General features: G+C 43.0%; 1 protein-coding gene across 3 annotated transcripts in view; it reads left to right on the top strand.

Moving 5' to 3' along the window:
- The window catches only part of LOC144685840 (protein phosphatase 3 catalytic subunit alpha-like), a 492,753-nt gene that overhangs the window by 171,176 nt on the left and 297,052 nt on the right, over positions 1-24,525 (top strand). For 2 of the 3 annotated variants that reach the window (XM_078550784.1, XM_078550785.1), the window contains exon 2: positions 8,827-8,961. The exons of the other annotated variant lie outside the window; for it this stretch is intronic. In XM_078550784.1, the coding sequence (XP_078406910.1) occupies positions 8,827-8,961 (135 nt within the window). The remainder of the gene's footprint in view (positions 1-8,826; positions 8,962-24,525) is intronic. 3 annotated transcript variants of the gene reach the window in all.

Below are 24,525 nucleotides of genomic sequence, written 5' to 3'. Positions count from 1 at the left end.
TGAGATAGAGGATCAGCCATGATCATATTGAATGGCGGGAGCAGGCTCGAAGGGCCAAATGACCTACTCCTGCTCGTATTTTCTATGTTTATATGGTTCTAGTTTACAAGTCCACCTGCCTGCTTTCACACCCACGAGTGGCCCATAAAACTCAGCCCCTTTCCCCTGGCATAGGCTTATAGTCAGTACCATTCTTTGCAGCTCTGTAAGCATTTTTGAAATTGTTAGCTTTTGCTAGTTTTTTTAGATTGGCATATATTAACTGGCTCTTATTCAGACTTGCACTATAGTTCCACGGTGACTTGACATTTAAGTTATCAGTCTGCTAATATCCCAAGATCTCTTTTAACCTTATCTTTGGCTATTTCTATGCAATTCGTAGTTAATATGTCATTGGAATTTCTTATATTGTGCAATATTTTCCATTTACTTGCATTAAATTTTATCTGCTACTCTTTTTCTCACTTATAGATGGCCTAACTCCTTTCCTAGGCTTCTGGACATATCCTGATTTGATCACCCCTCCATAGCTTTGTATCACCTGTGAACCTGACCACTTTGTAGTGAAACAAGAACAAAAAAAGCTGGAAAAACTCAGCGGGTCTGGCAGCATCTGCAGAGAGGAAGACAGTTAACGTTTCGAGTCTGTATGACTCTTCATCAGAACTAAAGAAAAATAGAAATGAGGTGAAATAAGCCATTTGGTGGGGGTGGGGGACAGGTAGAGCTGGATAGAGGGCCAGTGATAGGTGGAGGCAAAGAAGAGATTGCCATAGATGTCATAGACAAAAGGACAAAGAGGTGTTGATGGTGGTGATATTAGCTAAAAGATGTGCTAATGGTGACATTAAGGGTAGAAAGCAGGACGAGCAAGTGACAGATGGCTCTTGTGGGGGTGGGGTAGAGGGAAGGGATCGAAATAGGCTAAAAGGTGGAGATAAAACAATGGATGGAAATAAATTTAAAAATAAGAATAGAAATAGGTGGGAAAAGAAAAATATATTAAAAAAATATATAAATTATTGGAAAAAAGGGGGATCGGAAAGGGGGTGGGGATGGAGGAGAGAGTTCATGATCTGAAGTTGTTCAACTCAATGTTAAGTCCAGAAAGCTGTAAAGTGCCTAATCGGAAGATGAGGTGCTGTTCCTCCAGGTTGCGTGGAGCTTCACTGGAACATTGCAGCAGGCTAAGGACAGACAAGGACAGAGCAGGATGGTGTGTTGAAATGGCAAGCGACAGGGAGGTCTGGGTCATGCTTGCGGACAGACCGAACGTGTTCTGCAAAGCGGTCACCCAGCCTGCATTTGGTCTCTCCAATGTAGAGGAGACCGCATTGGGAGCAGCGAATGCAGTGGACTAAAGTGAGTTTGAGTTCAGTTAAGTGTATTCTTCTCAGTCACGATGAGAAGAATATATGGTTGCTCTGGCTTTTTCGTTTCCCAAGACAAAATCTAGTTCAACCATTTTTTTTGTAAAAGTACAGTCCTTTTAAAATGTTCATGTCAGTTCCACTGACCTAATTCTCACTTATGGTTAATCATGAAATTTTGGAAGTTGCTCTCTGAGATGTGCTGCTCTGCTGTTACCTTTGTGAAAATAGCATCACACAGTCTGGCTTCTGTTATGAATATGAAGTTTATACGATTATATTTTGGGACTTTCTCTTTAATTTAAGGTAAAATAGAGTAGTCACAGGTGTCATGTGACCTGTTCCAAGCTCCGCCCGACAACAAGCCTGGAGCTACCGGGGCCCAAGTTGACTTACTGGGAAGTAGGTGCTAGATGTTCACACCTGCAAAGATCATAAGAGCAGCTGTGCTGACATTGGGTAGACTATTAGCTTCCAAGTCTCACAGGGAAGGTGTTAGGAATGTCAGGCTTTATAAATACTTATACTTCAAACTGCCAGTTTAATTTCAAGAAAGAGTGGAATTGGGGATGTACAAGATAGCTAATTAGGATTTCTATCTGGAAACAAAGCCCATGTGATTCACATTGCCATGGAGATGGTCTATGGGAAGGGAATAGTCAATAGAAAGCCATTGTGATATTGGGTTGCAGTTTTTCTAGTTTTATCAGTGTAACACACAGGCACAAATCAGTCTGCAAGAATTTGAGAGAGAGAGAGACAGCAGAAAGACAGACACCTAGTCAGTCTTGCGCTAAAACAGAGAAAATGTTGATCATCTCACAAAATGTGGGTGGGAGCTCAAGCTCAAATTGAAGAGACTGAGTTTGTGAGGATTTAAAGGAGGCTGGAAGATTCACCTAACTTGGGCAGGCGGGAGAAATCTCCAGTATAACCCTCAAGTGAAAGTCACTTCTGGGGTTAGATATTTTCCAACTGGAGAAGGAAAAAGGAAGCAAGCCAGCGAGAGTTGTTTATAACTTTTCACTGGTTCTTGAAGAATGAAGTATCCACTTAATGGACAGTATAAAGTGTAACCATAGCGGGAGATTTTGGTCATGTTAAAAACTAAATGGGGAATTTCTTGTCTGTAGTTTAGAGTATAAATTGCCAACTGAATATTGTTTAGACAATGTTGCTTTAAGTTTGCCTGTTACAGTGAAATCCTGAAACCTTGAAATCTTGTCATGCGATCCTTTCAGTCAGTCACTGGAAATTGAGATGTCTTTTTAAAAGTTATCGGTCTTTACGGGAATCTTAACATTCACCATTCAAATGCATTGAATGGTGTGAAGTTCCTATTCATAGTCATTTCACAATATTTCAATCTGGTTAAGGAGACACACTATTGCATTTCTTTTTCACACAGGTTCCAAATCTCCTATCAAGTGTGCCGTACCATTTTGATCTCCCACTTCCACCAATTTGCCATGTCAAACCTCCATGGAAATTAAATGGGCAAGAACGACTGGTTGTTCATTCAGCTCCAGTGTCTAGCAAAATGCACCATCTAATTCGCCAGGCTTTGTTTCTTTAGAAGAAATAATGAAAGGACTTTCACCCTTGTAGTCTGAGTCCCTGACCCATACATATGCATGTATAAATAATGAGGTGAGAGTGACTGGCCTTGACATCAAGGCAGCATTTGACAGAGTGTGGCATCAAGGAGCCCTAGCAAAACTGGAGTCAATGGGAATCATGGGGGAAACTCTCCGCTGGTTGAAGTCATACCTAACACAAAAAAGATGTTAGTGGTTGTTGGAGCCAATCATCTCAGTTTCAGGACATCACTGTAGGAGTTCCTCAGGGTAGTGTCCTAGGCCCAACCATCTTCAGCTGCTTCATCAATGACCTTCCTTCCATCATAAGGTTAGAAATGGGGATGTTCACTGATGATTGCACATTGTTCAGCACCATTCGTGACTGCTCAGATACTGAAGCAGTCCATGTCCAAATGCAGCAAGACCTGGACAATACCCAGGCTTGGGCTGACAAGTAGCAAGTAACATTCACGCCACACAAGTGCCAGGCAATGACCATCTCCAACAAGAGAGAATCTAACTGTCACCCCTTGACATTCAATGGCATTACTATTGCTGAACCCCCCGCTATCAACATCCTGGGAGTTACCATTGACCAGAAACTGAACTGGACTAGCCATATAAATACTATAGCTACAAGAGCAGGTCAGAGGCTAGGAATCCTGTGATGAGTAACTCACTTCCTAACTCCACAAAGCCTGTCCACCATCTCCAAAGCACAAGTCAGGAGTGTGATGGAATTCTCTCCACTTTCCTGAATGAATGCAACTCCAACAACACTCAAGAATCCTGACACTGTGCAGAACAAAGCAGCCCGCGTGATTTGCACCACATCACAAACATTCACTCCTTCCACCACCGATGCACCATGGCAGCATTGTGTACCATCTACAAGATGCACTGCAGGAACTTACCAAGGCTCCTTAGACAGCACCTTCCAAACCCACAACCTCTAACACCTAGAAGGACAAGGGCAGCAGGCACATGGGAACATCATCACCTGGAAGTTCCCCTCTAAGTCACTCACCACCCTGACTTGGAAATGTATCACTGGGTCAAAATCCTGGAACTCCCTTCCTAACAGCACTGTGGGTGTACCTACACCACATGGACTGCAGTGGTTCAAGAAGTCAGTTCACCACCACCACTTCAAGGGCAATTAGGAATAGACAGTAAATGCTGGTTCAGCCAGCGATGCCTACCTCCCATGAAATAAAAAAGAATAGTTTATTTCCATGGTATTTTCACATATTTGACTGTCTTTCATTATGTAACTCCATGACACGTCCATTTCCTGCTCTGAAGCATTGATTACTGATGCTTTCTCTAGTCATTGTGGGAATAACAGAATTGTGCATAATTAGAACATTTATGTCTTTAGAGTTTCTTTAAATAGATGTATGAATCCAAGATCCACAAGCACATTAAATGTAGTCCATATGTAATTTCTACAACAGAGGTTTCATATTTTTGAAAGTTGTGTTTTGATAACTACATCCTTGGTGATTAAAGAGGGAATTTTTTTAAATAGTTGTTCATCTCCATATAAGTAGCTGCTCAGTCCTGTTGGAGTTTAGTTCACTCATGTATATCTCGGTTATATACATCTAATCTTTTAATTATCTTCTTAAATGTGTAGCTCTCCCATTCTCATCGTTACAAAGGCTAACCTATTATTTGTTGACTTATCTCTGTTCGATCAGTGTAAATATTGTAGTGTGTGCTTTTTAAGCAGTTGTAAGCCATTCTATTCCAGTGTAAATATTGTACTCATAAGCTCTTTAAGCAGACCCAAACTATTCCATTATTGTAACTATAAAGTAGATTTTTCACTGATGGATATTTTGTATGTAGTTAATTTGGGTCCACAAAAAACAGGACAAATCGAAACCAGCCAGTTACCATCCCATCAATCAACTCTTGATCATCAGCAAAGTGATAGAAGATGTCATCAACAAGATGCTATCAGATGGCACTTAATCAACAATAACCTGCTCACTGACGCTCAGTTTGGGTTGTAACAGGACCACTCAGCCCCTGACCTCATTACAGCCTTAGCCCAAACATAAACAAAAGAACTGAACTCAAGAGTTGAGAGTGATTGCCCTTGATATCAAGGCAGCATCTGACCTAGTGTGGCATCGAGGAAGCCTAGCAAAACATGAGTCAATGGGAATCAGGGCAAAACATTTTCACTGATTGGAGTCATTTCTTTGCAAAAGAAGATGGCTGTGGTCAGTGGAGGTCAATCATCTCAGTCCCAGGATATCACTGCAGGAATTGCTCAGGGTAGTGTCCTATGCCCAACCATCTTCAGCTGCTTCATTAATGACCTACATAATGTCTGAAGTGGGGATATTCACTGATGATTGCACAATGTTCAGTATTATTCATGACTCTTTAGATACTGAAGCAGTCTGTCTGCAATTGAGCAAGGCCTGGATAACATTCAGGCTTGGGCTGATAAGTGGCAAGTAACATTCACACAATACAAGGGTTAGGCAATGACCATCTCAAACAAGAGTAAATCTAACCATTTCCCCTCGATATTCCATGACATTACCATCACTGAATCCCCCACTATCCACATTCTGGAGGTTGTCATTGAAACTGAACTCTACCAGGCACATAAAAACTGTAGCTACAAGAGCAGGTCAGCAGCTGGGAATTCTGTGGTGGTTAACTCACTTCCTGGCTCCCCAAAGCTTGTCCACCATCTACAATTCTCAAGTCAGGAGTGTGATGGAATATTCTCCACTTGCCTGGATGAGTGCAGCTCCAACAACACCCCAGAAGCTCAACATCATCCAGAACAAAGCAGCCCACTTGATTGGCACTACATCTACCATCTACAACATTCATTCCCTCCACCACCAATGCACAGTGGCAGCTGTGTATACCATATACAAGATGCGCAGCAGCAACTCACCAAGTATGGGAATGCCACTACCTGCAAGTTTCCCTCCAAGCCACACACCATCCTGATTTGGAACTATATCGCTGTTCCTTTGCTGTTGTTGGGTCAAAATCCTGAAACTCCCTAGCAGCATTGTGTATGTACCTATACCACATGGACTGCAACGGTTCAAGAAGGTGGCATTTTCGATGGCAATTAGCGATGGACAATAAATGTTGGCATAGCCAGCGATGTCCACATCCCAGAAGAGAATAAATAAAGAAAGAAAAAATAATCCTGAGTTCAGGAAAGGTGCAGAACCAGTTAGAAAGACAGGAATATGCTGAACTTCAAAAAATATTATGGCATGATTAAAGACTTGAAAAGAATTCCAACTCCAGAAGTAATAGTTTAATTTTTAGATTGTACCTTTAAAGATAAATCTTATTGAATTCACATGATGGCTGTCAATCAATGCTTTTCTTACCAGTGATTGTGTTTCCATTCTACATTTAAGTATAATATTTTATTTTTCGAATTATGCTATGTCTGTGGTTCAGGACGCATTTCAAAAATACAAATGTGATAATTCGTGAACAAATGCTATTTTAAGCAGAAAACAAATCCACCAACACAAGCTTATGTTAATTGTTTTGTGTAACTCATCAAACATTTTATCTCCTGATTTACTGCATCAGCAATATAGAATAAATGTACATTTAGAATACATCCATTCAACATTATGTATTTTAGATGAATATTATAAACCGGATGCCTTGGGAGTGTAGTTCAAAGGAGTAATCTTGTAATTATATAGAGCATTGGTAAGGCTACAGAATTTGCTGTGAGCGCCAAATGAATGCCACCCATTGTTCTGTTAGACTTGCACTTGAATTTCATGCTTTTTAAATAGGGAGCAAGACAATGAGATGCCGTTTTAGTTCAGCTTACAGAAAAACAGCACATCTTGGGCAGCAACTTCCAGATTTTCAATTTAAATATACTTAACGGAAGTTCCTGTCTAATTTGTGCATAGACAACAGAGTGCCGTTAACTTTACCCTTATTTTAACAGCAAAATCTGCACCATTATGTGCATTTGGAAACTTGTTCCACAAAAATGATGTAACTGATCTGGAAAGATTACATAGAAGATGAAAACGATATAGAGAATAAAACCTATGAGGATATGCTGAAATAACTGGGATTTTGATCTGTAGAGAGTAGAGGAATATGATTAAAGTTTTCACATCAGTGAAGTGTAGGGATATGAAGATCATCCAGTAGCAGAATAAGGGGATATGTATATAAACTTAGAAGAGGTAAATTCAGGAAGGAAAGGAAATATTGCTTTACTGAAAGGTTGGTTGGAGTTTGGACCAACTAATCAAGGGAGTTATAGGGGATGTAACTTGGATTTCCAATGTAAAAATTTACAATTTTTATTGAATAGAAACACATTATTTGTTACAACTACTGAGACAGGAAGGCAGCCTAGGTAGGCATGATCACTTCCTGTCTTGAGATGTTTCACGTTTTGATGAAGAGGGTTTGAATGATATAAGATACGGAATGGGAGCAGTATTTTAAGCTTGGATAGACCTGGGCTTTGCAAAAGGGCAAATAATGTGATGGTTGCTGCTCAATGTGCTGAAGTTCATTAGGTGTGGTCGTCTGAAGCCTACAATGTACCTAAGGCTCCCTCCATGTTCCGTGCAAAGGGAGCAAGGAGTCTTCTCACAAGCTGTGCAGAAGATTCATTAGGCCCCCATCACTGCTGGAGTTCTTCAGGGCAGATCAGCGACTGGTATTTAGCTGTATTTAACTCATTTCTGACTCCCCTGAGCCATTCCACTAGGCATAAGTCAAGACTATGATGGAATATTTTTCACTTACATGGATGAGTTCTGCTCGAACAACACTCATGAAGTTTGATACCATTCAGGGCAAGGCAATTGTTTGATTGGTTCCTCATCCACTAACTCAAGCATTCACTTCCTCAACCACCTGTGCACCGTGGCTGTAGTGTGTACCATCTACAAGATGCACTGCAGTAACTCACCCCTATGACAGCACCTTCCAAATCCATGACCTCTACAGCCTAAAAAAACAAGGGCAACAGACACATGGGAACCACCACCTGCAAATTCCCCTCCAAGTTACATACCATTCTGACTTGGAAATATAATACTGTTCCTTCATTCTTGCTAGGTCAAAATCCTGGAACTCCCTTCCTAACAGCACTGTTACCTATACCACGTGGACTGCAGCAGTTCAAGAAGGTGGCTCAGCACCACCTTCTTAAGGCCAAATATGGATGGGCAATAAATTCTGGCCTTGCCAATGATGCCCACATCCCATAAAAGAATTAAATAAAAATCTGTGATGCTAGTTAGATGGTTATCCTATGAAGTGACTGGAGTCCTTATAGGCACTGATCCATTTTCACTATTTGCCTTGAGTTCAGAGTTAAAAAACGGAAGGAAGGTTTGGTAAGGAAGAGTAAATTAAGCTTCGTGGAGGATATTTGATAATGGGGGAGATGTAGATGCCCTTTTTGAGGTTGTGGCATAATGAGGCCAAGAATCATGAAAGGTGAAGAAATGCAAAGCATGTGCATTAAACTAGTTCCCTGGCGTATTAAAATAAACTTTTTTCAATCATTTATGAAAGGTCTTGTAGGGGACTATTGGAAAGTACTATTGAAATCAAAGGATGGAGCTTTGTAGTAAACTGAACAATCATATTTGACGTAGAATGTATATTTCTTTAAGAAAGATATTTGTTTTATGAAATATGTGGTACCAAATCTCCTAGTATTCAAATCCAAGTCACAGTCACCAAAGATGAGGCAACATTTACTGTATTGATGTAGCCGTATATTTTGTAGCAATTTTAGCCACCATTTGATGGCTTGAACAATTCCAAATAAATTATTTTCATATGCACACATACATACATCACACAAATTTCTGTTTTAGTGTATACAGCTCAAACTGAGAACAGAGACCCCCATTCTACGGACGGCAGCACCATCCTGAGCCAGACTTCCGCTTATAGCACGAACCCAACAGCTCAGCATGAAGTCACAAAGGATTCTTCTTTCCAACGTAAAAGTAAGTGAATGGTTAAAGTCCTGAATTTTCCTTCATTCTGGTCACTTGAAGACTCATGAAAACCACTAATATTTTTTTAACAAACATGGCATAAATAGAATATTATGAGTTAGTGACTAGAATGCAGAAAAAGATCATTTGGGAATGACCTGCATGCATTATTATTTATGACATGAAATGTTTTCCATGCCCCATTTGAGCATGTGGCATCTCTTAAAATATTTCCCTTGTACAACATGTCACAAAGCAAAAAAGCTTCCCCAGACTTATTAAAGCATGTTGTAAGATAACACATTAAAGAAAAAAACTTTTACAAATAATTGTAAATCTGAAATAGGTTTTGGAATTATCAACTGACTTAACATTTAAAGAACAAGTCTCTGAATTTCTTTGCTACATTTTTTCTTCTCCCAGTCACTCACTATTTTATATATGTCAATAGTTGCTGCAATGGATATAATTAAACAATGAAAGACCAAAAAGAAAGGCTTGCAATTATAAGTGCCCTATCATTTCTTGAAGCACTTGCCATGCCATGATTTCATTTAAGTGCAGTAACTGTATCAACAAATAGCATCCATTTTGTATATAGCAAGATTCCACAGACATCAAAGAAGTGACTTTGTTTATGCTGTATGTGGAGGGGTGGGGGTGGGGGGGAAATGCCCAGGTTAGAAAGAGAATTCCCTCCTTTGCCTCAAATAGTGTCACAGGGTGTAATATCCACCAGAACAGGCAGATATCAGTTTAATGCCTCATTTGAAATGAAAGAACTCTGATAATGAAGCAGTCCTTTGGTACTGTTTATGAATGAAGCTTGAACACATAGTCTTTTGGCTCAGAGGTGAGACTGCTACCAACTAAGCCACTCTGGCACTCAGATTTACAATAATGCATGATTTCCCGTGTCACTCTATTGCATAAAGCAAGCTGTAGCAAAATGGAACCGGGCAACATCAGTGTGGTTGAAAACAAGTGAAATTCACATTATGTGTGATAAACTGTAGTGTAAAAGAAGTAGCAAGTTAATTATCCTGGTAATGAAAGAAATCCAATGGTGCAATTAGTATACTTTTGGCCACCCCATTTATTTTATTTGGTGTTATTCCATTGAGATTGTAGTAATTAATATAACTAATGTGGATTGGCAATTTTCACAATTTTCAAATATAATTGTGATGCCTTCGAAAATTTTTAGTCATCCTTAGATTTCATCACACTTCTATTTATCGAGATTTGAGACATTTTACATTCTACCCTTCATAAACTTGAAGCCATCCAAAATTCTGCTGCCTGTGTCCAAACTGGCACCAAATTCCATTCACCCATCACCCCTGTGCTCGCTGACTTACACTGGCTCACAGTTAAGCAATGCCTCGACTTTAAAATTCAGCATTGTTTTCAAATCCCTCCAGTCCAGGCCTTGTGAGCATCCCCAATGTTAATGGCTCCATCATTGTTGGCCCTGCCTTCAGCTGCCTAGGCCCTAATCTCTGGAAATACCTCCCTAAACCTTTCTGCCTCTCGACCTGGCTTTCCCCCTTTAAGGCGCTCCTTAAAAGCTACCTCTTTGGCCAAGTTTTTCACCATCTACCCTAATGTCTCCTTATGTGCCTCATCATAGTTACTTTTCGATTAGCTCTGGGATCCACTCAGTGTATTGTGCTACAATATCACATAACTCCAAGGAGTTCTCTGAAACATAAAAAAATTGGGACTGTAAAATCGGTTACATGATCTGGTTTGCGGCATGGCTTGCTGCATGCTGCTCATTATCAGGGTGTGTCAGAGACTGCATTGCCACAAAGGTCTGAATTAAATACAAAAATGTGCCAAACAGGTCCCAAGCATCATTTTACATCTTCAGATAAGGTTGCACATAATATAATCATGCATGGAGAGTCTTGGGACCTGAACTGGTTGGGAATATTCTTCAAGAAAAATGGTGATTTCCTGTGCAGCAAAATAAAATTTACATTCTGCGTTTTAAGTATATTGGGTTAATTGATTTTGCTGGGTTTACTCCAGCCAGTGGTCCATTCAAATTAGGGGAAGGGATTGTCATCACAAAATTTGGCATGGTCGACCCTTGAGCTGTTGGCACATGTGCTTCTGCATCATTGGGCAGCTCTAACCTATTTTTAGGCTATTGTTACAAAATGGGAGCTAATATTTCCACTATTTCATAGCACTCTATGCTTGCTGCTGCAGGGTGGATGTGAAGAATTTTTCCAGGGTTGTCAGCCTGCTTCCTCTTTTTTGTGTAATAGAATCATTGTGCTCGAGTTTACCTTTGATGACACTGGTGTCCTACATATAGGAACATTTCAGCAAAAACATCAGCTAGCTCTCAGCTACAAGCTCAGCTATTTTAAAATAGAGTCATTGGCCTAGATTATCTGACTGTAACGCCAATGGTATTACAATCAGAAAATCTAGGCTTATGTCTCCAGCACGGGACATCTGTACAAGAATAAGAGAATTCCACCTCTAAATATATGAAATCTGTTTCTCACAAGACTTTAGCCTGTTGTTCCTGTAAAAGTACCACCTGGCCTGTAAGCCTTTTGCCCCAAACTGGCTCAATAGTCAGTAATTGCGTTAAACAAATTCTGAACATGTAATGAAGAGGTCATCACAATACTAGAACTCATTTAACAGGACCACATTGTGACCTTTCAACAGCCTGCAAAGAAATTCATACGACAGGATTTATTGGATGGCGGTGTTCACTGCCACGGCACCTGAAGAGTCAGGTGGCGACTGTCCATGTACCCCACCAATCACAGCAGCCCCACAGCCATTTAACCCTTTGAAGAGTGTTAACTGGCTTGAGAGATAGGACTTCCGCTTCTCAGTTGGGTGGAAGTCCTGCCTCAGCCAATCAGATTGGCTGGCAGCTCTGGAATTCCAGTAGCGCCAGTGGCGAGAGTTGCCAGGGCTAGGACTATAGGCAGTCTCCATATTCTATTCAGAGTTCAGGACCAAGCAGGTGCAGGGCCTGGGGATTTCATGGCATGGAAAGGAGGTAAAGCCTGGAGAGGTGGGGAGAGGGGAATGGGTATCTTGATGGAGAGGTCAGGGGACGAGGGAGCACCCGGGATGAGGGGTGGACGGGGGTGGTCAGACCTTGTGGGGGGAGGGCGTATGATGTGGAGAGGCAGGCACGCACTCCCTTCCCAATCGAGACCTGAGCAGGGTGGCCTGCCGGGCCTCCCTCTGCCCCTGAACTCCTCCCACCATTTCAAGATTGAGTATTAGCCAATAATTGACCACTTAAGGGCCTCAATTAGAACAAGGATGGGAGGGCTGCCCAAGCTTCACCCACCTCATGCAAAAATCAGGTCGAGGGCGGGTAGGAAGGCAACCCAGGGAATTTTACGAGCCCCTACACCTACAAACCCTCTGACAGGAGACTGCAAAATTCTGCCCACAGAATTATAGAATCATTACAGTACAGAAGGAAGCCATTTGGCCCATCAAGTCTGGGCCATCTCTTTGCAAGAGCTAATCAGCTAACTCCATTCTCTCCAAGTAACCCTCCAAGTATTTTTTTCTTCAAGTGCTTATCCAATTCCTTTTTCAAAGCCATGATTCAATTTGCCTCCACCACAACCTCAGGTAGTGCATTCCAGATCCTAGTGACTCATTGCGAAAAGAAATTCCTCCACATGTTGCCATTATTTCTTTCGCCAATCACCTTAAATTGATGTCCTCTAGTTCCAGACCCTTCAGCCGGTTTGTCCATATCTTGTCTGACTAGACCCCTCATAATTTTAAACGCCTCTATCAAATCTCCGCTCAACTTTCTCTGAAAGGAGAACAAACTCAGCTTCTCCAATCTATCCATTAACTGTAGTTCTTCATCCCTGGAACCGTTCTCATAAATCTTCTCTTCACTTTCTCTAAAGCCTCCCCATCCTTCTTAATGTGTCGTGACAGGAATTGGGCACAATTACCCCATTTGAGATCACATCAGAGTTTGATAAGGTTCATCATAACTTCCTTGCTTTTGTACTCCATGCCCATATTTATAAAACTTAGGTCTTGTATGCCTTTTAAACCACTTGCTCAACCTGCCCTGCCACCTTTAATGATTTGTGCACATACACCCTCAGATCCCTCTGTTCCTGCACCCATTAGGTTTGTATCTTTATATTGCCCCACACCCAAGTCTTGGTCATTAACATATATCAAGAAGCACAGTGGTTCTAGCACTGACCCTACTGTATACCTTACTCTAGTCTAAAAAACAATGGTTCAACACTACTCTCTGTTTCCTGTCACTCAGCCAATAACTATGCTGCCATTGTCCCTTTTATTCCATTGATGGCAGCCTCCTGTCTCATAAGATGATGGCTTGGTGGTCAACTCTGTGTGAAACATTGCCTGGTGTGACTCAGGAGTCCCACTGTGGCATGGCAATCTCTGTTGCATTTGCTGCAGAGCAAGACAGTGGGCTGAGCGGGTGCACGATTTTCTGGCCTCTGTTTTCCCTGGGCCCTCTTCTCGACCAGCTGAGTTTTCTGTCTCTGCTCACCTCTTCCAATGTCATTCCAAACAGTCAGCCTCCAGAGCTCACAGTTATCAGCAACTGTCTCCCAGTTATCAGTGTCAATGTCTGCTATCTCACTATCTTGCTTGCAGGTGGCCTTGTAACGGAGGTGTGGATGCCCAGGAGACCATGACTCATTGGCCAATTCATCACGCACAAGGTCTTTGGGTATATGGCTGTCTTCCATCCGATGAACATGGCCAAGCCAGCGCAGACATTGTTGGCTTAGCAATGAGTGTATGCTGATGGAATTAGCATGCTCCAGGACCTCTTGAGTTGCTAACCTTGTCCTGCCAAAAGATGCTGAAGATATATCTGAAACAGCAAAGGTGGAAACTGTTCAGCATTTTCTCCTGCCTCACATATGTTGTCTATGTCTCACCAATGTAGAGGAGGGTGCTGAGAATCCAGGCTTGGTAGAATTGCAGTTTGGTGTATTCAGTCAGGTTGCTGTTGTTTAACATGCTCTCACTCAGCTTGGACATAACAGCTGCAGCTTTTGCAATGTGCGTGTTGATTCCAGCATTAAGTGACAGATTGCTGGTGACTGTGGAGCCTAGATATGCGAAGCTATCACATTGTCACATTGTCAATGCTGATAGATAGCAATCAAGTTCTCAGTATTCTCAGGAGGGAGGGTGAGCAGCCAGATGTCATGGTCCATGTAGGGACCAATGACGTGGATAGGAAGGAGGAGGAGGTCCTGCAAAGAGAGTTTAGGGAGTTAGGTGCAAAGTTGAAGGACAGGACCTCCAGGGTTACGATCTCAGGAGTGCTACCCGTGCCACGTGCTAGTGAGGCTAGAAATAGGAGGATAATGGAGCTAAATACGTGGCTAAGGAGATGGTGCAGGAGGGAGGGCTTCATGTTTCTTGATAATTGGGCTCTGTTCCAGGGAAGGTGGGACCTGTTCCAACGGGACGGTTTGCACTTGAACTGGAGGGGGACTAACATCCTTGCGGGTAGGTTTGCTAGTGCTGCTGCGGGGCGTTTAAATTAGATTTGCAGGGGGAGGGGAACCAGAGTGTTAGAGCAGATAGTGAGGTGGAGGAGGATAAAGGTCAAGCGAGGAATGCATGTATAGACAGAAATCAAGGGTCCGTACGTGATAGAAATGTTCTCAGGTGCATCTATTTCAATGCAAGGAGTATTGTCGGAAAGGCAGATGAGTTTAGGGCGTGGATTGGCACGTGGGATTACGACATTATTGCTATTAGTGAGACTTGGTTGCAGGTGGGGCAGGACTGGCTGCTCAATGTTCCGGGGTTCCGTTGTTTCAGACGTGATAGAGGGGGAGGGATGAAAGGGGGAGGAGTGGCATTACTAGTCAGGGAAAATATCAAAGCTGTGCATAAGCAGGACAGCCCGGAGGGCTCGTCTACAGAGGCCATATGGGTGGAGCTGAGGAATGGGAAAGGTGTGACCACACTAATAGGGTTGTATTACAGACTGCCCAATAGTCAGAGAGAATTGGAGGAGCAAATCTGAAGAGAGATAGCAGACCGATGTAAGAAACAGAAAGTTGTGATAGTAGGAGATTTTAACTTTCCACATATTGACTGGGACTCCCATACTGTAAAAGGGCTGGATGGCTTAGATTTTGTCAAATGTGTTCAGGAAAGTTTTCTAAATCAGTATATAGAGGTACCAATGAGAGAGGATGCAATACTTGATCTCCTATTAGGGAACCAGACAGATCAGGTGACAGAAGTATGTGTAGGCGAACATTTTGAGTCCAGTGACCACAATGTCATTAGTTTTAGGCTAATTATGGATAAGGATAGGTCTGGTCCTCGAGTTGAGATTCTAAATTGGAGAAAGGCCAATTTTGTGGAAATGAGAAAGGATCTAGGAAGAGTGGATTGGCATAAGTTGTTTTCTGGCAAGGATGTATTCAGTAAGTGGAAGGCATTCAAAGGCGAAATTTTGAGAGTGCAGAGTTTGCATGATCCTGTCAGGATTAAAGGCAAAGTTAACAGGCATGGGGAACCTTGGTTTTCAAGGGATATTGGCGATCTGGTTAAGAAGAAGAGAGAGGTGTATAGCAGGTATAGGCAACAAGAAGCAAATGAGGTACTTGTAGAGTATAGAAAATGTAAGAAAATACTAAAAAAGGAAATCAGGAAGGCAAAAAGAAGACATGAGATTGCTTTGGCAGATAATGTGAAGGTAAACCCAAAGGGTTTCTACAAGTATATTAAGAGTAAAAGGATAGTAAGGGACACAATTGGTCCCCTTGAAGATCAGAGTGGTCGTCTATGTGTGGTGCCTCACGAGATGGGGGAGATCTTAAACAGTTTTTTTTGCAACAGTATTTACTCAGGAAACTGGCATAGTGTATAAGGAAGGAAGGGAAACAAGCAGTAGTTTCATGGAACATATAGAGATTAAAGAGGAGGAGGTGCTTGCTGCCTTACAGCAAATAAAGGTAGATAAATCACCCGGGCCTGACATGATATTCCCTCGGACCTTGAGGGAGACTAGTGTAGAAATTGCAGGGGCCCTGGCAGAAATATTTAAAATGTCCTTAGCCATGGGTGAGGTGCCGGAGGATTGGAGGGTAGCTCATGTTGTTCCGTTGTTTAAAAAAGGCTCCAAAAGTAAACCAGGTAATTACAGGCCAGTGAGCCCGACGTCAGTAGTAGGTAAATTATTGGAAGGTGTTCTGAGAGATCGGATATATAATTATTTGGACAGCCAAGGGCTGATTAAGGATAGTCAGCTTGGCTTTGTGCGTGGTAGGTCGTGTTTAACGAACCTTGTAGAGTTTTTCGAGGAGGTTACCAAGAAAGTAGATGAAGGAAAGGCTGTGGATGTTGTCTACATGGACTTTAGTAAGGCCTTTGACAAGGTCCCACATGGGAGGTTAGTTCAGAAGGTTCAGACACTTGGTATCCATGGAGAGGTTGTAAACTGGATTCGAAATTGGCTGTGTGGGAGAAGACAGAGAGTGGTAGTGGATGATTGCTTCTCAGACTGGAGGTCTGTGACTAGTGGTGTGCCTCAGGGATCTGTACTGGGACCATTGTTTGTTGTCTATATCAATGATTTGGATGATAATGTGGTGAATTGGATCAGCAAGTTTGCTGATGACACTAAGATTGGAGGCGTTGTGGACAGCGAGGAAGGCTTTCAAAGCTTGCAGAGAGATCTGGACCAACTGGAAAAATAGGCCAGAAAATGGCAGATGGAATTTAATGTGGAAAAGTGTGATGTGTTACATTTTGGAAGATCAAACCAAGGTAGGACATACACAGTAAATGGTAGGGGACTGAGGAGTGCGGAGGGACAAAGTGATCTGGGAGTTCAGATACATAATTCCCTGAAAGTGGCGTCACAGGTAGACAGGGTTGTAAAGAAAACTTTTGGCATACTGGCCTTCATAAATCAAAGTATTGAGTATAGGAGTTGGGATGTTATGGTGAGGTTGTATAAGACATTGGTGAGGCCAACTTTGGAGTATTTTGGGCAGTTCTGGTCGCCTAACTACAGGAAGGATATCAGTAAGATTGAGAGAGTGCAGAGAAGATTTACTAGGATGTTGCCGGGTCTTAAGGAGTTGAGTTACAGGGAAAGATTAAACAGGTTAAGACTTTATTCCTTGGAGCGTAGAAGAATGAGGGGAGATTTGATAGAAGTTTACAAAATTGTGAGGGGTATAGACAGAGTAAATGCAAGTAGGCTCTTTCCACTTAGATTAGGAGAAATAAACACGAGAGGACATGGCTTTAGGGTGAAAGGGGAAAGGTTTAGGGGGAACATTAGGGGGAACTTCTTCACTCAGAGAGTGGTGAGAGTGTGGAACGAGCTACCATCTGACGTGGTAAATGCGGGCTCACTCTTAAGTTTTAAGAATAAATTAAATAGATACATGGATGGGAGAGGTCTGGAGGGTTATGGACTAGGTGCAGGTCAATGGGACTAGCGGAATAATATTTCGGCACAGACTAGAAGGACCGAATGGCCTGTTTTCTGTGCTGTAGTGTTCCATGGTTCAATATAGCAACATCCTGGACCAGGGCATTTGTCTTCCTGATGTTGATGGTCAAAACAAACCTTTTACAGGCGTGAGAGAGTCTGTCCATTTGCGGCTTCAAATGTTCTTCGGTATGGAGTGACAATGTGTAATTGTTAGCGTAGAACAACTTTCTGTGTACTTGCTGCACCTTTGTCTTGGACCTCAGGCAAGCAAGGCTCAACAGCTTGCCATCAGTTCTGGAATGTAAGTATATGACCTGAAGGCATATGACAGCAGCAAAGAGAAGAACATGCCATAGAGTGTCGATGCCAGGATGCAGCCCTGTCTGATCCCGCAGTGGATATCAAAGGTTCCGGTGTTGCCCCACCATGCTGTCATGGAAAGAGGTCATATTGAATAACTTCGCTGGGCACCCAGTTTTCTCCAGCAGCTTAAATACAACACCTCTGCTCATGTGGTTGAATGCCTTGGTGCAGTTGAAGGCAATATATAGTGGTCTCCTTTGTTTGCGGCATTTCTCTTGCAGCTGCTGGACTGAGAAGATTATGTCAATTGTAGATCTTCTAGTTCTGAAACTGAATTGGAATTTAGGATAGATGTGTTCAGCCAGGGTCCACAGTCTGACAAGGCAACATGGGCAAATACTTTTACCATGATACTGAGCAGGGAGATGCCTGGATGGTTGTTGCAGTCGCTGCGGCTGCTCTTGTTCTTGTACAAGGTCACAATCTTTGCACCATGCATTTCATGTCCCACCCCTCCAACAGAGACAGGAGTTTGTGCAGATGCTGCAGGAGTGCCAGTTTCCTGTGCTTGATGAGTTCAGGTGGTATAGCATCAGCACCTGGAGCTTTTCCCATGGCAAGGGAGATAATAGCTTTGCTAAGCTCCTCCACTGTGGGTTCAGTATCCAGATTTGCCATGACAGACAGGCTTTCTATGGTGTCTAGAGCTTCCTTGGTGACCATGTTCTCCCTAGAATACAACTCATGCTTGCTCCCATCTCTCCAACTGTTTATTGCAGTCAGTGATGACCTCCCCTGCCTTTGTTTTCAATGGAGCTGTTTTCTTTGCTGTTGGACATGTTGCCTTTTTAATCCCTTCATAATCCCTTCATACACATCTCTGACATTCCATGTGTCGAAGGACATCTGGATATTCTGGCAGTCGCAAATAGTAGTCACTAGCACGCCACCTAGCAGTTTGTTGGACTTTTCTTCATGTGACTCTTGGTGCATTCGGAGTTTTCTCACTCAAATCTCTCTTGTAATTGATGAGAGTCAGTGCTGTGGTAGGTGCATGTGTTGAGAATTCTGTTCAGTGTGTGTCATGTCTGGTGATGCTCGGATCCAGCTGGTGCCAATGCCCTGATCTTGGATGTCTCTGGTACACCTTGTGGCACTGTTTGTTCTGAAAGAAAGTGTTGGTTACACAAAACTCATAGTAGTAGCAAAGCTCAAGTAGTCTCTGTCTGTTCTCATTTACTTTTCCTGAGCCATAATGTCTGAGGCAAGAAGGTCACGCCTCATGGTCTGTCCCCACTCTTGCGTTGAAATCTCCCAGTAGGTAAAGATGTTCTAACTTAGGGGTTCTGCTGTTAGCAGTTTCAAGCTCCTCATAGAACTGGTCTCTCGTCTCTGTAGTGGGGCACAGCATTGGAACATAGATAATCATGAGGTTGACTGTCACTGTTTGAGTTGAGAGGTTCTGTCATCAAGAGTATCAAGTTCCTTGCAGCAAATCCTGCACCTTGCTCACGCATTTTCACTGAATTCTTCCCCTGTTAGATGAACACGTAATGTTTTTCTTTCAGTGACCCTCTCAGCGAGCCTGGTCTCTTGTTGGGATGCTATATCGATGTTCAGCCTGTCAAGTTCCATGTAAATCATGGTTGTCTTGTGACGTTATCAACCAGCTACAAGTCATCTGTCAATCCCGTGCACATGGTCCTGACATTCCAGCTTGGCAATCGAAGAGTTGGCATCTTCTTTCCTTCATTTGTTTCATTTTGTTTGTTTGCCTGGTGTGATGGATTCCATTTGTTAAGCAGAGACTCTAAGCTCCAAGGACCCATTGAAGCAGATGGACAACGACTGGTCAGCACCTTAATAGTCAGGGGCTGCCCAATTTGAGGTGGGTGATGGCTGACCAGGGTGATATGTTGGTCCCTCCCATTATCAGGGACAGCCAGTAGCTCCTATTCTCTATGCCAATCGAGTTGGGCTTATCATTTGGATCTGCTCTCTCCCTTGTGTTAATATTTTGCAGTGAAACTGGAGTGTCCTTGAGGGCACAAGCCTGGGCAAAATTTATGGAGACCTTGGGCTTCCCAGAAGTCAGGCACCCCCTCACCTCCCGGATGAGTCCGAAGGGATGTAAGTATATACTTTGCACCAGTTTGATTGGAGGAGTTGCCAGAAAGATGTCATATTTGGACGTCAGTCTGCCTTTGGTCTCCACTCCTCCAGAATTTTGGTCAAGGTTTACTCCCTTAGCCTTCAACTCTCTTGAGGTATCCAGAAGGCAGTAGAGCTTTTTGCCCATAGCTGAGTGTTTGGTTCATGTTTGTCAGTGCCTGTCCATATGCCAGTGGGCCTACACTGCATGTCTGGGACCAAACCAGCACTGTAAAATTCTCCTTAATCAAAACTGTCACCCCTCCTCCTTTCTTTCCTGAACACCTTGTATACAGGAATATTTAGAGCCAAATCCTGCCCTATTTTGAGCCAGGCTTTGTTATTTATACTTATTTCTTACTTTATCTATTCCAATCCTTCATGCACTCTGTTTCTCCTTCTTAAAGATTAATGTTGCCCATCTCGCTGTCAAGTTTTTTTAAACCCCTCTATCTCTTCCCACTTGCAAACAATCTCATGAGAATATTAGTGCTGATCCTGTTTGGGTACAACCTGTCTTGCTTTTTCAGGTCCAAGCCCCCACCAGAACTGAAGTCAATGTCCCAGGAATCTGAAGCCCCCCCTCCTGCACCATCTCCCCAGCATTTACCTGCTTTATCCTTCTATTCCTGTACTCACTGGGAGTAATTCAGAAATTAATACTTTTGAGGTCCTGCTTGCTAGGGTCCTTTTTAGCTCCCTAAACTAATGCCCCTTCACCCCTTGCCTCACACCACCACCCCCACTCACCCCCACCAATACTGCAGGATCTTATCCCTCTCCCTACTTCTGTCATTGGTACTGAAATGGACTGCGATCACTAGCTGTTCATCCTTCCCCCTCTGGGTGCTCTGCAGCCATTCAGTGACATGCATGACCCTAGCTGTCTGTTCGCCTAACTATAGAATCCGCTATCACTATTGCATTCCCAATTAACCCTGTCCTCCCTGAGCCACCTGTGGTGCCTTGGACGTCAGAAATGAATACTGGTGGGAGAGCGAAATGCACTCAGGGGACTCCTGCACTATCTGTTTGGTCCTCCTTGACTGTTTGGCAGTCAACCATTCCCTCTCTCCCTGCACAGTTTTAAGCTGTGGGGTGACCACCTCCAAAGACATGCTATCCATTTAGCTCTCAACCTCATGGATGCAATGTAGTGATGCCAGCTGCTGCCCAAGCCCCGAAACCTGGAATTCGAGCTCCTAGAACTGACAAACACTTCCTGCACGTGTAGTTGTCCGGGACATGAGAAGTGTCCTGGAGTTCCCACATGGAACAGGACATGCACGCCATGGGACTGGTGCACCCTGCTGTACCTCTATTCGACTGTTCCTCCTCATATGACCGGAGCATTTCCATTAATTCCAAGTAAAGCAGTCCCCTGCAGACTCTCTGACATTCCAAAGTGAGTTGACTTCATTGAATGTACATCATCTGTGTCCCAATGACACCCAATACACAAGGCTGATTTCCACATTAAACATTCCTGTGGAATCTGCCAATCAGGGCATGAAAACCCAAGTTAACAGATAAGTGAAATGGAATACTGGGCAGTGTAGTGGCAAACTCTCCCATTTACTGCATGCAGTAAAATACATTTGTGTCACCTGAAAATCATACATCAAATATATTGCACAACCTATCAAAAATTCCATTTATTCCTAGAAACCAGCATTGGAGTGATCACAACCAGGCAAGCTTCTTTGGAGTACCTGGTCCTGCCCACAAATCTAGCTGACCCAGGCTGGGTATTCTGAGAGTAATTAAAGAGCTCCCACAACATCCAGCCCACTGCAGCTTACTAGCTAATGAGAAGACAATGATGATCTGCAATGATGAAAACCCATCATAAATATGTTTGTAAAACAATTATGCCATAGTTGGAGTGAGTGCTCAGTCTCAGATGAAGGTTTGGAAAATATTTGATTGACTTTGGCCCTTTCTAGGGGTCTACATGATAGCCCCTTCATAAACACCAGAGCAGGCTAACAAGTAGTTTCTGCAGTTGTCAATATTAATATCATTGGATAATGGGAAGGTCAGCACATCAGAATGCATACTGTTGATCATTAATGCAGCAAAATCCAAGCTATATCTGTACAGAAGGATTTTTTTCAGAATTAAACAATCATATTCATCTAATAAAATTTATATTGACAATCATTTTTAGTCTGTGAACTAAACTATCAGGCTGCAAAAATGACTGTGTAATATTGGGGCAATTTTAACCAGAGGAGTATATGGATTTGGGTGCAGATGGGGAATTATGGCTTCAATCCGCTGATTTCCACACTAATTGGAGTGCATAACCCCTCATGTCAGGGAATGGTTGTTAATTGCTCAATTGGAGCAATATTTCAAGTATCTTCAAATTTAACAGTGCATCCATGGATTTCTTAGGCTTTCTGAAATTCGTCAGTGAAATCAAGGCGAGAACACAATTGCAATTGAGGGGGCTAATTCAAACTCATGAAATACTACCCCCAATACTCAGTACTCACAGCTGCTTTATTACCAATTAGTGGGGAAGAATTTATTCACTTTACTTTTGATGAGAGTTTACTTTGAAGCTATTCTGAATCACATCAGTACGGTCAACGCTTTGACTGTCTTACATTGGACCCTGAATGAGGACAAATTTATCCAGCCTACCCTTGAGAGGCTTGCTGTTGAACAGAAGAGAGGAGTGCAGCAGAAAGTTGCAACTCCCAGGAGGCACTGCCCATGGGTGTACAGGCAGGTGCTGAGTTCCTTGACATGTCGAAACAGCAGTTTTTCAGGAGGTTCAGGTTGTCATGTCAGGTGGTGGCAAACATCTGCAGTGCCCCTAGAAGAAGACCTGCTGGAACTGGTGGCCAGATGTTACTAGTAGCTGCTAAAGTCATCACTGCCCTCATATTTTAGCCTCTGGATCTTTCCGGTTCTTTGGCAGATATATATCCAGATCTCCCAGTCAGTGGCCCACAAATACATAATACAGGTGAATAATTATGTGAATATTGCCTGTATTGACACCAGACAGAATGAGCATCTCTGGATGGATTCCAACAGGTGTTGGACATCGACAACTGCACACACATGACAATCTGGGCAGCCAGGGGTATTCGCCAACTGCAAGGGTTTCCGCTATGTCTATCTCTAGTTGCTGTGCAACTACTGAAAGATACGTGCAAGATTTCCTTGGAGCTGCCATGATGTTTTTACCATGCTGCAGTCCAACTTCATGATGCCTTTGGACCTGCAAATAGATTAAGGGGGTGGCTGCTGAGAAACATACCCACTTCAAACTTGGCCAATGACACCCATCAGAAACCTGGCCAGTGAAGTCAAAGGCAATGAATGCCACTTGACAACTACATGGGTGATTGAACAATCCACTGGCATGCTGAAGGCATTCTTCAGGTGCCTAGACAGACACCCTTCAGTATGCGCCAGCCAGAATGCCCAGAATGGTTGTGGTGTGCTGCATTCTTCACAACATTGTGCAGCAGTGAGATTTGGACCTTTAGGAGGAATAAAGTGCAGAGTTCGATTTCTCTTTGGACGATTCTGAGGAGGAGGAGGAGGAAGATGCACCAGTAGCTATTCACTTTGCTGCCTCGGCTGCCTTCTTCTGCAAGGTTCAATTAGATTGTATCAATGGACTGATGCCAGACACACATACAGCTGCTGCTCCATCCACCACTCCCCCACTACCTCTTTACAAATTACTGATGAAGCAGTCCTGCTTCAAGTAACCACCCTTGCACAAACCCCATCCTGCCCCCACCAATTGACCTGATGAGTTCATGTCTTCCCATTCATTATCAAACAAGTTAAAGGATGAATTGCCATTCAGCAACCAGGAAAGAGTAAGATGGGAAAGTGAAACAGAGAAAATTCATGGCACAGATGAAGGCCATTTGGCCCATAGTGTCTCTGCCAGCCAAAAAAGAATTATCCAGCTTAAGATTTGGCCCTCAATTTGGTCTATTGAATTCGCTGTTCCCAATGTGGCCTCCTGCACATTGGAGAGACCAAACGCAGACTGGGTGACCACTTTGCGGAACACCTTCGGTCTGTCCGCAAGCATGACCCAGACCTCCCTGTCGCTTGCCATTTCAACACACCACCCTGCTCTCATGCTCACATGTCCATCCTTGGCCTGCTGCAATGTTCCAGTGAAGCTCAACGTAAACTGGAGGAACAGCACCTCATCTTCCGATTAGGCACTTTACAGCCTTCTGGACTTAACATTGAGTTCAACAACTTCAGACCATGAACTCTCTCTTCCATCCTCCCTGCTTTTTGATCCCCTTCTTTCAAACATTTATTTTTTAACTTTTATAAATATATATTTTTTTTTCCCCACCTATTTCTATTGTTATTTTTTGAAATTTATTTCCATTCATTGTTTTAACCCCACCTTTTAGCCTATTTCTATCTTTTCTCCCACAACATCCCCTCCCCCCACCCCACCCCCAGTAGGGCCATCTGTCACTTGTTCATCCTGCTTTCTACTCTTAATGTCACCATTAGCACCTCTTTTAGCCAGTATCACCACCATCAACACCCCTTCGACCTTTTGTTTATGACATCTTTTGCAATCTCTCCTTTGCCTCCACCTATCACTGGCCTTCTTTCCAGCCTCACCT

The sequence above is a fragment of the Cetorhinus maximus genome, chromosome 10 (genome assembly GCF_964194155.1).
Source record: "Cetorhinus maximus chromosome 10, sCetMax3.hap1.1, whole genome shotgun sequence".
In the NCBI taxonomy this organism is placed as follows: Eukaryota; Metazoa; Chordata; class Chondrichthyes; order Lamniformes; family Cetorhinidae; genus Cetorhinus; species Cetorhinus maximus.
Note: the sequence above shows the minus strand (reverse complement) of the source record. Positions and strands in the feature narration are given on the sequence as shown.